The sequence below is a fragment of the Carassius auratus genome, chromosome 5, assembly GCF_003368295.1.
Source record: "Carassius auratus strain Wakin chromosome 5, ASM336829v1, whole genome shotgun sequence".
Lineage (NCBI taxonomy): Eukaryota > Metazoa > Chordata > Actinopteri > Cypriniformes > Cyprinidae > Carassius > Carassius auratus.
In genome coordinates this window covers 16102820-16116642 of record NC_039247.1, presented here as the reverse complement: position 1 = coordinate 16116642, position 13823 = coordinate 16102820, and the positions used below count along the sequence as shown (strand labels likewise).

The following is a 13823-nucleotide window of genomic DNA, read 5'->3' as shown; positions in this document are numbered from 1 at the left end:
ATGAATATGAGCAAAACGTGATCTTGACTTAAGAAGAATTAAGTGAATTACATTTAAGACTCAATTTTATTTATTATCATTATTTTTGGTATTTCAGCAAATAAAGTCCATAGTAGCCTATCTGTTGCATTTCTGAGCAACACACAGCATTCGTTGATTTATTACTCTGATTCAATTCAGTTGCTTTGATTTAAACAAATCTGTTAAATAATGGTTTGCCACCAACTGGTGGTTTTAGTTTGACATTCATATTGTGTTTATTTTTCCATCATATTTTTATATTCAAAATTATATTTTAAAATATAATAATTCTCAACAATATTTATGCAATTGTAATCACATCAGTTCAGATGAAGCTTCTGTGCCGTCTCTGCAGTGCTAAGATGTATTTTGTTGTTAGTGATTTCATTTGATTGGAAACATTGTATTTACTGATTAAATATTACATATGTTCCAGACAATAAATGTGGATCTTTCAGATGAATTTCAGGAGTGCTGGTTTGGCCTTGTTTTGGTCTCAACACACTCTGGTCTTGCTCTTGCTCTTGGTTTAGGTGGTCTTGACTACAACACTACAAATAGGCCACATTTCCCAACAAATTAGGTAATCTCAAAAGGACACAAAATGCCAAACATATGTATTTGAGAATATGTTGTCTAATAATATAAATGAGCAGTAAAGATGAACAATGTATTGAATGCGTAAATAATGTGACTCTGTGGGTTGAAATAAAAACGAAGAATTTAAAGTTAAAATAAAATACTTTCAAATCCTTTTTCATTATAAATATTATTTATTTGTCACGATCATAGATAAAATGGTTTCATGTCCATTCCAAAAACAAGATGCTAATCAGAAAAATTTGTAGTGTAAGACATACAAAGAATCTGATACCAGTCTGGATGCATTCTCTTGAGCTCAAAAATCATTTGCTCTAATGAGTGGAATGCAACGTGGTTACATCTGAAAAGGAAATAAGACAACACAAACTGTTTTTCTGTACGTAGTTCTGGTTAAGACGCACCAAAACAATGAAATGGTGCAGTTTAGCTGAATGTAGTAGGGAGCATCCTTTCAGACATCACTCATGTCTTTTTGCCTTGAATATACTCCTCGATTTTCTTCTTCAAGTCACTGAAGTCAAAAGCGGTCTCATCTGGCCATAGCTGCAAATACAGCGGTAGCTTTCTGAAACCCAAGTCAAAAGATTACTAAACATTCACCATACCAGTTGCATTCTTTTAGATTCCAATGATGTGTGACTTTCATGTGTAAAAGTCATATCATGATATAAGTATATTATCACAAAACAGAATGATCTTGACCTGTCTAATAGCTTACATTGACTTAGGTGCATCTTTAATCCTGTGGACGTCTCTCCAGTGTGCTGATGCTTCCTCTCTACGATCAAGCCTCCACAAGACCTCAGTCAGCCACATCTCGGTATTCTTACAACCTAGTGAAATTCAATTCCACATGTGAATTTGAGAAGAACAGTGCAATGTATCAGACTTATCACAACAAACTCACTATAATGACAGCATGTCAGGTGAATACCTTGTGTCATCTGGAGACTGACATTAAGATCTCTCAGGGCTTCCTTTAATTGACCTCCTTCCAGAAAGCAGAGCCCTCTACCAGCTAGTGCTTGCCCTTTTGCTGCTTCCACAGTCACCATTCTTTCAATCATCGCTTCACTGTTTCCAAAATGTTTTTGTTTCCAGTCTAAAAGTTGGATGAAACCATGTAAGTAATGGTACATGAAAGATAATGAAGACAATGGAGCAAGTGCACACATCAAATGTGGCCTTGGTAAGCCAAAGAGAGAAAAACAGCTTACCGTAAAACTTCAAATAATAGCCGAGTCCCAAATAGACGCCTGTCTCTTTTAAACGCCTGGTGAGACGACAGGTTTGGGTAAATAAAGGCCGGTCTCAAATAGAGGCCTGGTCTTTTTTTTTAGTAGTGGGTTGTATTTGATCTTCTCAAACCCGTCAGATCGTCTGTTCTATGTTTTGATTAGATTTCACGTGACAGACACAACAGCAGTTCATGAACGACTCACTATGGCAACATAATAAAGAGGTTAACGAACTTTCTTTAAGTCTTCAGTTCCCTTATCGAGTCGGTCTCTCGACATTACGTATGGGGAAATCCATTTCCTCGAAATTATGAAGTCTGATTGAATAACTCTTTTGCTTGCAAATAGCCAATGGCGCCCTCGCCCTCACCTGATTGGCTGACAGCCATCAATATAGGTGACGGTGGGCACCAAAACCCTCAGAATCTTTTTTCTTCACTTGAGTCTGGTTTCGCCGTGGATTCACGCATACAGAGCGGAAAATTGTGGAAAATTATCCCCTCTCGCGTTCCGGTGATTTTACTTTTAAAATGTCTCTTTGCCGCATGTGTGGTGGGCCCATTGATTTCCCGGACGCACACGAGCAGTGTGTGCTGTGCCTGGGTCGGGCTCACGCAGAGGCGGCATTCGAAGGATCCGGATGTCGTGCCTGTGAGGAGCTTCCCATCAAGATCCTTCGTGCAAGGCTGGCCGTTACCCGTAACGGTGGCCCTGTATCTCCTGCCTCTCCCCCGTCCGCCGCCGTCGAGCCGCGAACCGGGAGACTGCAGAGTGCTCCGTCGACAGATTCTGTCGAGGTACTGGCATCGGCCCAACGCCCACGCCACCCTCACGTGGAAGATCCCCTCTCATACTCTGAGGCCAGTTACTGCCCTCCACTAGAAGCGCGGGAAATGGTCTCGTTTGGATATGACGAGGACGACGCCATGTCTACTAATGCCTCAGACCCGGGAGCGTGGTCCGAGGCCCCGTCTGAAGCCGCCCCCGCCTCGCTGGATGCCGAGCTTATGGCGATCCTCACGGAGGCGGTGGCAGATATGGAATTGGAGTGGACAGCCCCCAAGGAGCTGCCGTCTAAGAGATGGATGGACGGTTCTTTCCTCGGCGCGGGCCGCCAGGCTGAAGCCCCGCAGAGACCCGCGCCTTTTTTCTCTGAGGTACAAGAGGAACTCACCCGGTCATGGTGCTCCCCTTACTCAGCCCGAGCCCATGCACAGGGGACCCAGCTGCTGACGACGGTGGAAGGGGCGGAGAAATTAGGATACGCGCGACCGCCTCCCGTCGAGGATGCTATCGCGGCCCACCTCGCGTCTTCTCTCGGCTGGAAAACCGCCTCTTTGCCTTCTAAGCCATGTCTAGCTACTGCTCACATCGCCGAGAAGGCGTACATATCTGCTGGACATTCAGCATCTGCCCTCCACACGATGGCAATCCTGCAGGTCTTCCAAACTCGGCTCCTTGGGTCCCTGGATGAGGGAAGCCCGGACCCAGAGTCGCTCAGGAAGCTGCGCACGGCGGCAGATCTCACTCTCGCGGTGTCGAAAAAGATAGCGCAGGGAATCGGCCGCAATATGAGCAGCCTTGTGGTCCTGCATCGCCATCTGTGGCTGACGCTGTCCGGCATGCGCGATGCCGAAAAGAGGCAGTTCCTGGATGCACCGGTCTTTTCGGTGTCGCGGTGGAATCTCTGTCGGAGAAATACGCCGAGACCGTCAAGCAGTCTAAGATGATGCCTCAAGCCCCCCCTGCAGCGAGGTCCAGATCTTATTCGGCACAGCGCCAGGCGGGAAATACCAGGCGCGCGTTCCCGAGCGCGGCAGAGCGTCGTGAGCCAGAGCCACCATTCCGCCAGAGGCAGCCCAGGAAGCCCCGTTTTGGTCCTAAACCGGCCTCTAGCAGCCAAGGGCGCCCGGCTGGCAAGAAGGAGCAGCGTTCCTGATGCTCGTGCCAGGGGGAAGAGAGCGCGGGACGTGTTCGTCGGACCCGCGGCGAAAAGGGCGTGTTCCCGCCCAGAGTTCGTCGAAGATGTGAATGTTGTGAGAATGTTTTCTATTACTATTACCCGCTACATAAGCGAAGCCTCTCCTCCAAGAGACGCTTCGCAAAGCGGAAGCTCGGGGAAACCCGAGGAGGTGACTATGTATGTTCCCGTGCAAGAAGCCGCAAACGAGTCACCTGCCACTCATATAGCGGTCAACGCTTCCCCAGTGGCTGGTGCGCACGCCCCGCCGCAGCATGCATTAATACCCTCCGTATTGAGTCATCTCAGCGCGTGGGCGACGCTCCCCGCGGCATCTTATTGGGTGATCAACACGATAAAACGCGGCTATACGCTCCAGTTCGCTCGCAGACCACCCCGCTTCGGCGGTGTGATTATGACAGAAGTGTCAGAACAGAGCGCCCCGCTGCTACGAGCAGAAATATCCTCTCTCCTGGCCAAAAAAGCAGTAGAGATAGTGCCGGTGGAACGGAGAAATTCCGGTTTCTACAGCCGTTATTTTCTAGTTCCGAAAAAGGACGGAGGTATGCGCCCCATCTTAGACCTGAGATTACTGAACAAAGCGCTCGCGAAACGCACGTTCAAGATGATAACTGTGAAGCAGATCCTCGTGCACATTCAGCCCGACGATTACTTCATTGCAGTGGATCTAAAGGATGCTTACTTCCACATCCAGATAGCCCCACATCACAGGCGCTTCCTGCGTTTTGCATTCGAGGGTGTGGCGTACCAGTTCAAAGTGTTGCCGTTTGGGCTCGCTTTGGCTCCCCGTGTATTTACAATATGCATGAATACAGCGCTCGCTCCCCTGAAGCTCAGTGGAATGCGCATACTGAATTATCTCGACGACTGGTTAGTCATCGCACGGTCGAGAAGCGCTCTCGAGGAACACAAACACAGACTCCTCGCCCATCTGACAGGTTTGGGGCTGTCTGTGAACATTCAGAAGAGCACACTGCAGCCGCGCCAATATATCACATTCCTGGGTATGATACTGGACTCGCGCTCTATGACCGCGAAGCTGTCAGAGCCGAGAATCCAGTCGATTCAAAATACACTAGCCCTCTTCATTCAAGGCAGAGCTATCCCCTTAAGAACGTTTCAGAGGTTGCTCGGTCTGATGGCGGCCGCAGCCTCCGTCTGCAGACTGGGCTTGTTACACATGAGACCGCTTCAACACTGGTTACAGAGCCGAGTGAAGCCGCGGGCGTGGAGAGCGGGAACGGAATGCCTTATCATAACGCGTTCATGTCTCGAGACTCTGGCGCCTTGGTTCGGCACGACCATATTCGAGCAGGGTGCTGCTATGGGCAGAGTGGTCAGACGTGTAGTGGTCACTACGGATGCTTCACTATCAGGCTGGGGAGCCCTATGCGATGGCAGACCAGCATTCGGTACATGGACAGGGGACCAGACGCGCTGGCATATAAACTGCTTGGAGATGGAAGCGGTTCATCTAGCGCTGCAGAGTTTCCTTCCGTTTGTGAAACACCGTCATGTTCTCATCAGAACGGACAACACGGCGGTGGTGGCGTACATCAATCACCAGGGAGGTTTGCGTTCGCGATCCCTGCAGGGATTAGCGAGACAGCTGCTGTTATGGACAGACAGGGTACTTCTGTCGATTCGAGCAGTGCACGTACCGGGCAGTTTGAATTGCGGCGCGGACATGCTGTCCAGGGACGGCATTGTACACGGAGAATGGAGGCTCCATCCGCAAACGATAAATATGATCTGGAATCTGTTTGGCAAAGCGGAGATCGACCTCTTTGCGTCGCAAGAGAACGCCCACTGCCCTCTGTACTTCTCGCTGACAGCATCCCCCCTGGGGGGAGATGCGCTGTCGAGCGGCTGGCCAAAGGGACAGAAGAAATGGTTTTCCCCCAGTCAAGTTAATGCCGCTGGTGCTGCAGAAGATCAGGGAGGAGAGATGTGCGTTGATCCTGGTAGCACCCAAATGGCCCAACCAGCCGTGGTTCCCGGAACTGGTGAACATGTCACGGCTTCCCCCGTGGCGGATCCCGCCGAGAAGGGACCTCTTATCCCAGGCGAGGGGCACCATATGGCACCCCAACCCAGAGCTTTGGGATCTGCATGTGTGGCAGATCAGCGTGGAGTATATCAGCGAGTGCTGCAGACAATAGCAGAGGCTAGAGCCCCTTCGACGAGGAGTTTATACACTCTGAAGTGGAAAGTATTTGCTAACTGGTGTGTTGACAAAAATGAGGACCCCAGGAGTTGCGATATTTCCATTATTCTGACCTTCCTACAGGAACGTCTGGATGCTGGCAGTACCCCATCTACAGTGAAAGTCTACGTGGCCGCTATCGCCGTTTTTCGTGACTTGCTAGACGGCCATTCAGTGGGGAGGCACCCCCTGATAACGAGCTTTCTTCGGGGAGCTAGGCGGCTTAATCCACCCCGCCTTCGTCAGATGCCGGTCTGGGACCTGTCATTAGTGCTTAGTGCGCTGTCCAACCCACCTTTTGAACCAGCCGAGTTTAGTGACCTTAAAGTGCTCTCATTTAAGACGGCGCTACTGCTCGCGCTAGCTTGCGGGAAACAAGTGGGAGACTTGCATGCCCTGTCAGTGAACAGCGCGTGTATGCAGTTTGGACCGGACGATTGTATGGTCAGACTTTTACCCAAACGCGGTTATTCGCCTAAAGTGCTCTCAACGCCGTTCAGAGCTCAGATAGTTACAATTCAAGCATTTTGCCCCGAGGAGGAAGGTAATTCAGTGTCTCAGAAGTGCGCTTTGTGCCCCGTGCGTGCCCTGCGTGCATATGTGAACAGAGCTAGCCAGTTTCGAACTTCAGAGCAGCTTTTCGTCTGCTACACGGGTGCCAAGAAGGGCAGCGCGCTGTCGAAGCAGAGGCTATCACACTGGATAGTGGAGGCTGTGCGACTAGCTTATGCTTCCCGGGGAACCGCCTGCCCAATCGGGGTGCACGCCCACTCCACAAGGAGTTTGGCGTCGTCATGGGGTTGGGCGAAAGGTATGTCTATTCAGGACATTTGTTTCGCAGCGGGCTGGTCGTCTCGCAACAAGTTTGCGAGATTCTATAATCTGGACATTCCCTCGTTCGCATCACATGTGCTGTCAGTGCAGGAGGAGGGAGTTGAGCAGTCTTTGGACTAAGCTATGGGCACGCCCTACCTAGCGCGTGCACTAGCCGTGGTTCTACCAGGTCAGCGTCAGTTATTGTTGTAATAGCTGTGGTTGAGGTATTCATTCACTATCTAATGTGGTCCCTTTATTATGCCCGCATTATAAGCCGGCAGTGTATTCCCAAGCACCAACATATTGCTGCATTTTCCCCATATCACACCAGTGTTGCTTATCTGGGTGCACTGGATTACGATGGTGTAAGAGCTGATTTGGCTCTGTGCCAAGAGGTGTTTCAACCAGGTCCGGTACCCGACCTAGAGCTAACGCGCTGTAAGAGCTAGTGCTTATGCTCTTCTGTGGCTCGATGCGAGCTGGGCCGGACAGTATTTCCCACACGGCGGGGGTTTTATTGTTCCCCATACGTAATGTCGAGAGACCGACTCGATAAGGGAACGTCCCCGGTTACTCACGTAACCTTAGTTCCCTGAGAGGAGGGAACGAGACATTACGTAACCTGCCGTGTGGAAAAACCTTCCAGCCTCATTACTCTCGTTCAGTGGAAGATTCTGAGGGTTTTGGCGCCCACCGTCACCTATATTGATGGCTGTCAGCCAATCAGGTGAGGGCGAGGGCGCCATTGGCTATTTGCAAGCAAAAGAGTTATTCAATCAGACTTCATAATTTCGAGGAAATGGATTTCCCCATACGCAATGTCTCGTTCCCTCCTCTCAGGGAACTAAGGTTACGTGAGTAACCGGGGACGTTTTTCTTAATTCTCTCAATACCTCCATGGAGACAAAAATAAATAGGCCTAAGTATGATTTGACATTTTAAGCTGACAGTTTTCAAATTTGCCGAACAAAATTCAGGAGAAGCAGCGACATTTCTCGGTTGATACAAAGAGAACTGGATACGGAGCGGCTGAAAAATTCCTTGAAGGTATGCTTGCGCGTGTGCGCGCGCGCGTGTGTGTGTGTGTTCGAGGGAGAAAGAGGAGGGGATATATTTCATTAACTTCGGGGTGTTATCCTTAGGAATGTGGCCTGACAGTAGCTTCTGATAGAGGTGAGGATCACCTTATCCATTGTTTAAAAGAGGGAGAGCCGTGCGCATCTGGGCGAGAGCTGTGTTTAGTGCAAGCAAGGCAGGCAGAGTTAGCGGAGGCTGGAGAGGGAGAAGTGGAGGAGAGCGACGTGGAGGAGGAATTCGCCAATGAACTTGTAATTGAGGATCGCAGGGATGATCATAGTGATGAATAGAGTAATTTTCTATCACATGATTGCAGTTGTTTTGCAGGGTAGCCTTCATTCTTTCTTGTTGATATGTTTTGGGCAACAAGTTCATATGCTCAATGGATTTTAGCGGTAATATTGTTCTGACCCTTGCTGTCACATCGTTTCGTTTTTTTTATGCTGCCAATAATATAAGACATTTCTTACACTAAATTATTTGTTAAACACATTCGTTTAGGGGTAAGTTAACTTGTATTGTTCCTGCCATCACGGTCACATAGTTTCGTTTTTTATGATTATTTTTTTAAGCTGCCAATAGCCAAAGACATTTCTTACATTAAATGATTTCTTAAACACATTCAAATTAATTATAAATAAAACGTAATATAATGTGGTAACCTCCTACTGTCATGCTTGAACATCTCAACACTAAATTAAAGGCCTGTCTCTTATAGACGCCTGTCTCAAATACAAGCCGGTGCAGTTCGGCGATTTGGGTAAATAGAAGCCCAGGCTATTATTTGAAGTTTTACGGTACTTCCTTCCTTGAAAGCAGATTTTTAATAGATATACCCAATGAAGACCACATGATAAAAACATTTGTGTACGGATAAATATATCTGTAAGGATCGTAGTACTGGGTGATACTTCACAAACAAAAACAGATATGATTTTGAATATGAACACACATCTTGTTAGAGCAACGGTCAGACTGGAAAGCGAGATCACTTACTTTTCTGTTTAATGAACACTTTAAACAGTTGATTAATCGCTCTGAAAGGAAAGAATGAGAACATAAGAAAAAGAAACATGGTTTGCCAACACAGCAAGGTATGGAATGAAACCAATACTGACATTGTACCTTGTAAAATCTGTAATAGCCTCTTTGGTGTCCTTCAGTTTCCAGTGGGCTTGTGCTTGAAGCAGATGGGCTGCACCAGCCCATAACACAAGATCTACATTTTCTAGTACAACATCAGAATCAGCTCCTTTTAGCTTTTCATCAGCATCAAGCAGCAATCTCTCAGGAAGGACGTCCAAAGTGCTGGTGATGACTTCCTCACAGACCACAAGCGCATCACAATAACGGTTAGCTTTTAATAAAGCAAATCCTGCTTCAAGGTAGACCACTGGGATTCTGGGAAAAGAAGTGCCATCTCCTTTTTGTATCTGGAACACAGACAGGTCATTCTGAATCAGTTCTAGTGTTTATAAGCTCTACTTTCAAATGTGATGACTGAAAATTTGCGTTCCTTACAAGATCTTTGCCATCTGACTGCAGTGACGCCAACAGATCTAGATAGTACTCAACACCATCTGAAATGCTGATTGACACAATATATATATACATTTTTATTTTATTTTGATTAGCTGTTTAGGTTAGGTTAGGTTTTCTAGATCTAAAAATCTGATTGATTCTGTATTCAGATTTGATATATGATTCAAGCATTTGTCCTTGTTGTGGAATCACTTGCCTGCCATTGAACACACATGTGTGTGCCAAAGTGTGCAGAATCAGAGAAGGGGAAGGGACTCTGCTAATGAAGCTCATCTGTGCACCACCAAACAGCATAGCTGGAGAGACCAGTGAAGCACTAGATGAACTTTTATCAGACTGCAGTTGGACTGCCTGTAAACAAAGCAAGAGAAAAGTATTATACAAACACTTCAAAAGGACACTACATAGCATGCAGGAACTACATTTAATGAAGAATTCTGAAAAGATGTGAAATATCCTTTTCTGTTTGGACTAAAACAACCCTTCAGTGTCACCTGAGCCATGTTGCTACTTAAATCGACTTGTTTACATCTACTTCATTGACACTAGAAGACAGTCATGAGATATGGACCTCAGGCACTTACTAAATTTTTTTATCGTTTTCAATATAGTAATGAGCCGTTATGCGTTCTCTGATATAACAAGCAGTTAACGAATAGGTCACAAAAACGAAAAATTGCTAAAAATGTCAGAAAAGCTTTTAGCATCACATCACCAATTGATTCTCCACAGTGAATGAAAGTCCAAACAGCCCATAAAAACATCAGTATAATCCACCTGACTCTAGTCCATCAATTAATGTCGTTTGAAGTGAAAAGATACGAGTTTGTAAGAAACAAATTGATTATTAAGGCATTTTTACTTGCTTCAGGCCAAATTGCCAGTCCATGATTCATAATAACACTTAATCCATAAAAAAGTCTGTCCCCCGTTGTCCTCTCAAATTAAAATCCACCAACAATTATGGATAGAAGACGTTAAAAATGTCTTAATGGTGAATTTGTATATTACAAACATGCAGCCTTTCACTACACAAGATGTGAATTGATGGACTGGAGTTGTGTGGATAACTGTGATGTTTGATCAGCTGTTTGAACTCATTCTGATGGCACCCATTCACAACAGAGGTGCAAGTAATGTAATGCTACATTTTTCCACATCTGAGCAATTTTTGAAGTGAACTTTAAAGCATGTGTGTACATGCATCTTTCAAACATGCTTTAAAGCACAAGGCACACTGCATAAATAATCAATCATTTGTGTACAGAATAACTTACTGAGTAAAGGAGATGCAAGGCCTCCATTTCTGCCTTTGGATTGCCAAGCTGTCTGAACACCAGCGCACTTTGATAAAGTGCACTATGGCAAGCACCATCCACCTCCACTGCCTTCCTGTAAAAGTGGAGAGCACAATGGGGCTGACCCTGCAGGGACATAAATAACAGAGCCACTGAGAGTGTCTGAACTCAAGATAAAAAGTGTTTGCTCAAATTCTGATCTACCATACATGAAACAGTTAATCTAATGTAACAAGCTTAATTCAATTAATCAAATATAAACCGGAAATGGTTCAGGGACTGTTTATTTAAGATTATGTCTATTTAGGTCTATTTAGTTCATTGTAGAACAGAGCTTCTTACCAGCTTAGCAAAACTCTGGCCTGTGAGGTTGTGTAACTGTGCCAAGAGACTTCTGGGACTTGGGAGGCCTTCTGCCTCCTGAAAAGCTTCAAGGGCCTCAGAATATTTTTCCTTCTTCATCTGTTCCACCCCTAAACCAGAAAACACATTGTAGGGATAATGGCAGTTCTACTATTTATTATGTTTTACATAACAAAGAAACAAGATCTGTATTGCATTTACTTCAATACAATGTTGTTGATCCTTTTCATATAACAAATCTTATATGTTATATGTATTTCTTGTGACATTAATATGGACCTGTATGTGATACAAATATTTAAATAAAGGCTTGATCACATTGTTTAATGAAATCGTCTAGATCTTAGTTTCGACAGTCCGTACCTTGACACATTACAGTGCAGATGTGCAAGAGATCCTTGAGGTCCTTTGCTGCCATGGCAACCTTTAGCGAGGAGTCTTCTTCTGTGCTCAAAGCAAGGTTTCGGGTTTCTGTCTGTAGATTCACAGGTGCTGAACGCTCTCTCTGAGAGGATATGTGAACGACAGCAGTGTAATACAGACACTTAAAAATACCAGTATTAACAGGAACAATTAAAATCATTCTTAGGTCACTTTACTAGGCAAGTTCTTGTTTACATCTGATGTGTTTAACTATAAAATACAGCTACATTACTGTTCAAAAAGATACTGTTTAAATCCATCTCAAGTGCTCCAGTAGAGGTTACTTTGCCTATTTAAAATGTTTACTAGCTTTTGGAGTGATTACCTCTGTTTTGTTTTGTTATGTTATGTTATGTTATGTTATGTTATGTTATGTTATAACAAACCATGAGTTTAATGGCCCACAAAACACTTTGGTTATATGGACATTTATGGAAAACTAAATATCTAATCTCAGGATGGGCTTTTTGGGTGGGGGGGTGGGGGTTGGGGGGAACTGTTAACCAAAGCTCATTTCAATGTACATTTACATGTATAAACACTTTACTCATTCTTGTTCATTAGATTAAAATCTTAAATCCAAATAAATATGTTCAATCTGTAATGGGAAGGTATTGTGTATAAGTATATTGTGCATTCAGAACATTTCAGGTTTGAGATTTATCTTTATTATTTAATAGGGGCAAAAAAGTAAAATTAAAAAAATAAAAAATCCCCTCACTTTCCAATTGACTGGTGGGAAGTTTTCACAGATACAAGTCCTCTAAGGCACCATTATGCTACAAAACATTTGAGATTCTGCTTTCACTAGGAGAAATCTGGGGGGAAAGCCTACATTACACATGTGATTTCAGAAATTATCAGATGTAACATAAACATAACAAGAAATAATTGGTTTTCAACCAGAGAGCCGGGGACCACTAGGAAGCTTCAGCAAACTTCCAAGGGGGACTTGATAATAATTCTTAAAATAATTTAAATAAAAACTGTCAAAAATGAATACCTTGTGATTAGTCTGCATCAGAAGAGTAAGAACCCTCTCTAACTGACCCTGCATGAGCCACAGCATCCACTGGATGAGCAGAAGCTTGTGGACACAAGGCACAAAGACTGAGGCGTCAAAAGTCTGCAGAACAGTCTCCCATAACTGAACCGGGTCAGAACAGGACACCTGAGATCCACACGCCTCTAAAGCTACAGAAAACAAAACAAAAACAAAGGCAGAGGAAATATAAAACACACAAATAACTACTGCATATATTAATAATATTAATCTTTGAAAAAATAAGACATAGTGTTATTTACCTCTTAATAAACTGTTGGTGAGACTTTCTTCTATTTCACTTGCATTGGAGAAATCCAACGAGAATAAAAACGTATTATATGAAACGGTCATTTCAAGTTGGAGTCGTTCAGTAGCTGCTGGGATTCCTGTGTAAACACAGTTATGATTATGAGCTTCTAATGTCACCTTACTTACAGACATCAAAAGTAACATGAAAATACCTTGAATTTTCTGCAGCAGTTTAAAGCTTTCAGACCAGCATCGCTTCTTAAAATGATGATCTGGTTCAAGGCCTCGCTCATTTTGCTGAAACCGTAATTTGGCAAGTGAGTATGTCTGGGTGAAGTCTAACAGTATTGTAAACAAATACACACACACACATCATGTATATAAATTAATTTCGCAACAGTACCTTCCAAGTCAAAATTATGTTGTTATTCTCCTCACTCCATCTGTCAACTAAACAGGGAATGACCGACATGACAAAAACTGTAAACAGAGGCAGTTAAAGGTGTCTAATATTTCATATCTACTGTAGGAAGCCACCGATTCTGGTTTCTGATTCAGTACCAAAGCCGCTCTCTGTCAGTAAGTTACCTTCCTCGTCTGATTCTGATTCGAACTCTCCCTCCACCGAGTCTAAACAAATGAGTAACGATAACAGCGCCGTCTGCTGTTGAGGATGTATTAGTGAAAATATGTATATGGAGCCCTGATCTATTATTTTAGACGCTTCAAAGGCGTATTGCTTCCCTCTTCAGTTCATTTTAAGAACTTGATCTCATAGATTAAATCCTCAAATAAAGACAAATGTGGAGTAAAAACAACAACCTTTTTTGTTTCATATTCCTTATTTTCAAGACTATGGAGACATCAAAAAAGATGTGAAATATAACACACACACACACAAACACACGTGTTTGTTTTTGTGGAAAGTGGGGACATCCCATAGGCGTAATGGTTTTTATAC

At 44.5% G+C, this 13823-nt stretch overlaps 1 protein-coding gene across 1 annotated transcript; it reads right to left on the bottom strand.

Moving 5' to 3' along the window:
- Window positions 1-1038: 1038 nt before the first annotated feature.
- On the bottom strand, window positions 1039-13480 carry fancg (FA complementation group G). The gene is made up of 14 exons (XM_026250452.1): window positions 13266-13480; window positions 13075-13159; window positions 12874-12999; window positions 12572-12762; window positions 11509-11650; window positions 11125-11255; window positions 10762-10908; window positions 9681-9835; window positions 9464-9530; window positions 9068-9375; window positions 8939-8979; window positions 1559-1726; window positions 1343-1457; window positions 1039-1189 (listed from the first exon to the last, which is right to left on the bottom strand). Exons 1-14 carry the CDS (start codon window positions 13332-13334, stop codon window positions 1087-1089), a joined length of 1848 nt encoding a protein of 615 aa, XP_026106237.1. The 5' UTR covers window positions 13335-13480; the 3' UTR covers window positions 1039-1086.
- Between the last annotated feature and the right edge of the window lie 343 nt (window positions 13481-13823).

What these genes read in the sequence shown, in the direction of transcription:
- fancg (XM_026250452.1), bottom strand. Translation starts at nt 13,334, where the DNA reads ATGTCGGTCATTCCCTGTTTAGTTGACAGATGGAGTGAGGAGAATAAC. An exon ending in CACCAACAGTTTATTAAGAG is followed by an intron (nt 12,763 to 12,873) that starts GTAAATAACACT and finishes TGTTTTCTGTAG; the next exon opens with CTTTAGAGGCGTGTGGATCT. An exon ending in GCTATTACAGATTTTACAAG is followed by an intron (nt 8,980 to 9,067) that starts GTACAATGTCAG and finishes CTTTCCTTTCAG; the next exon opens with AGCGATTAATCAACTGTTTA.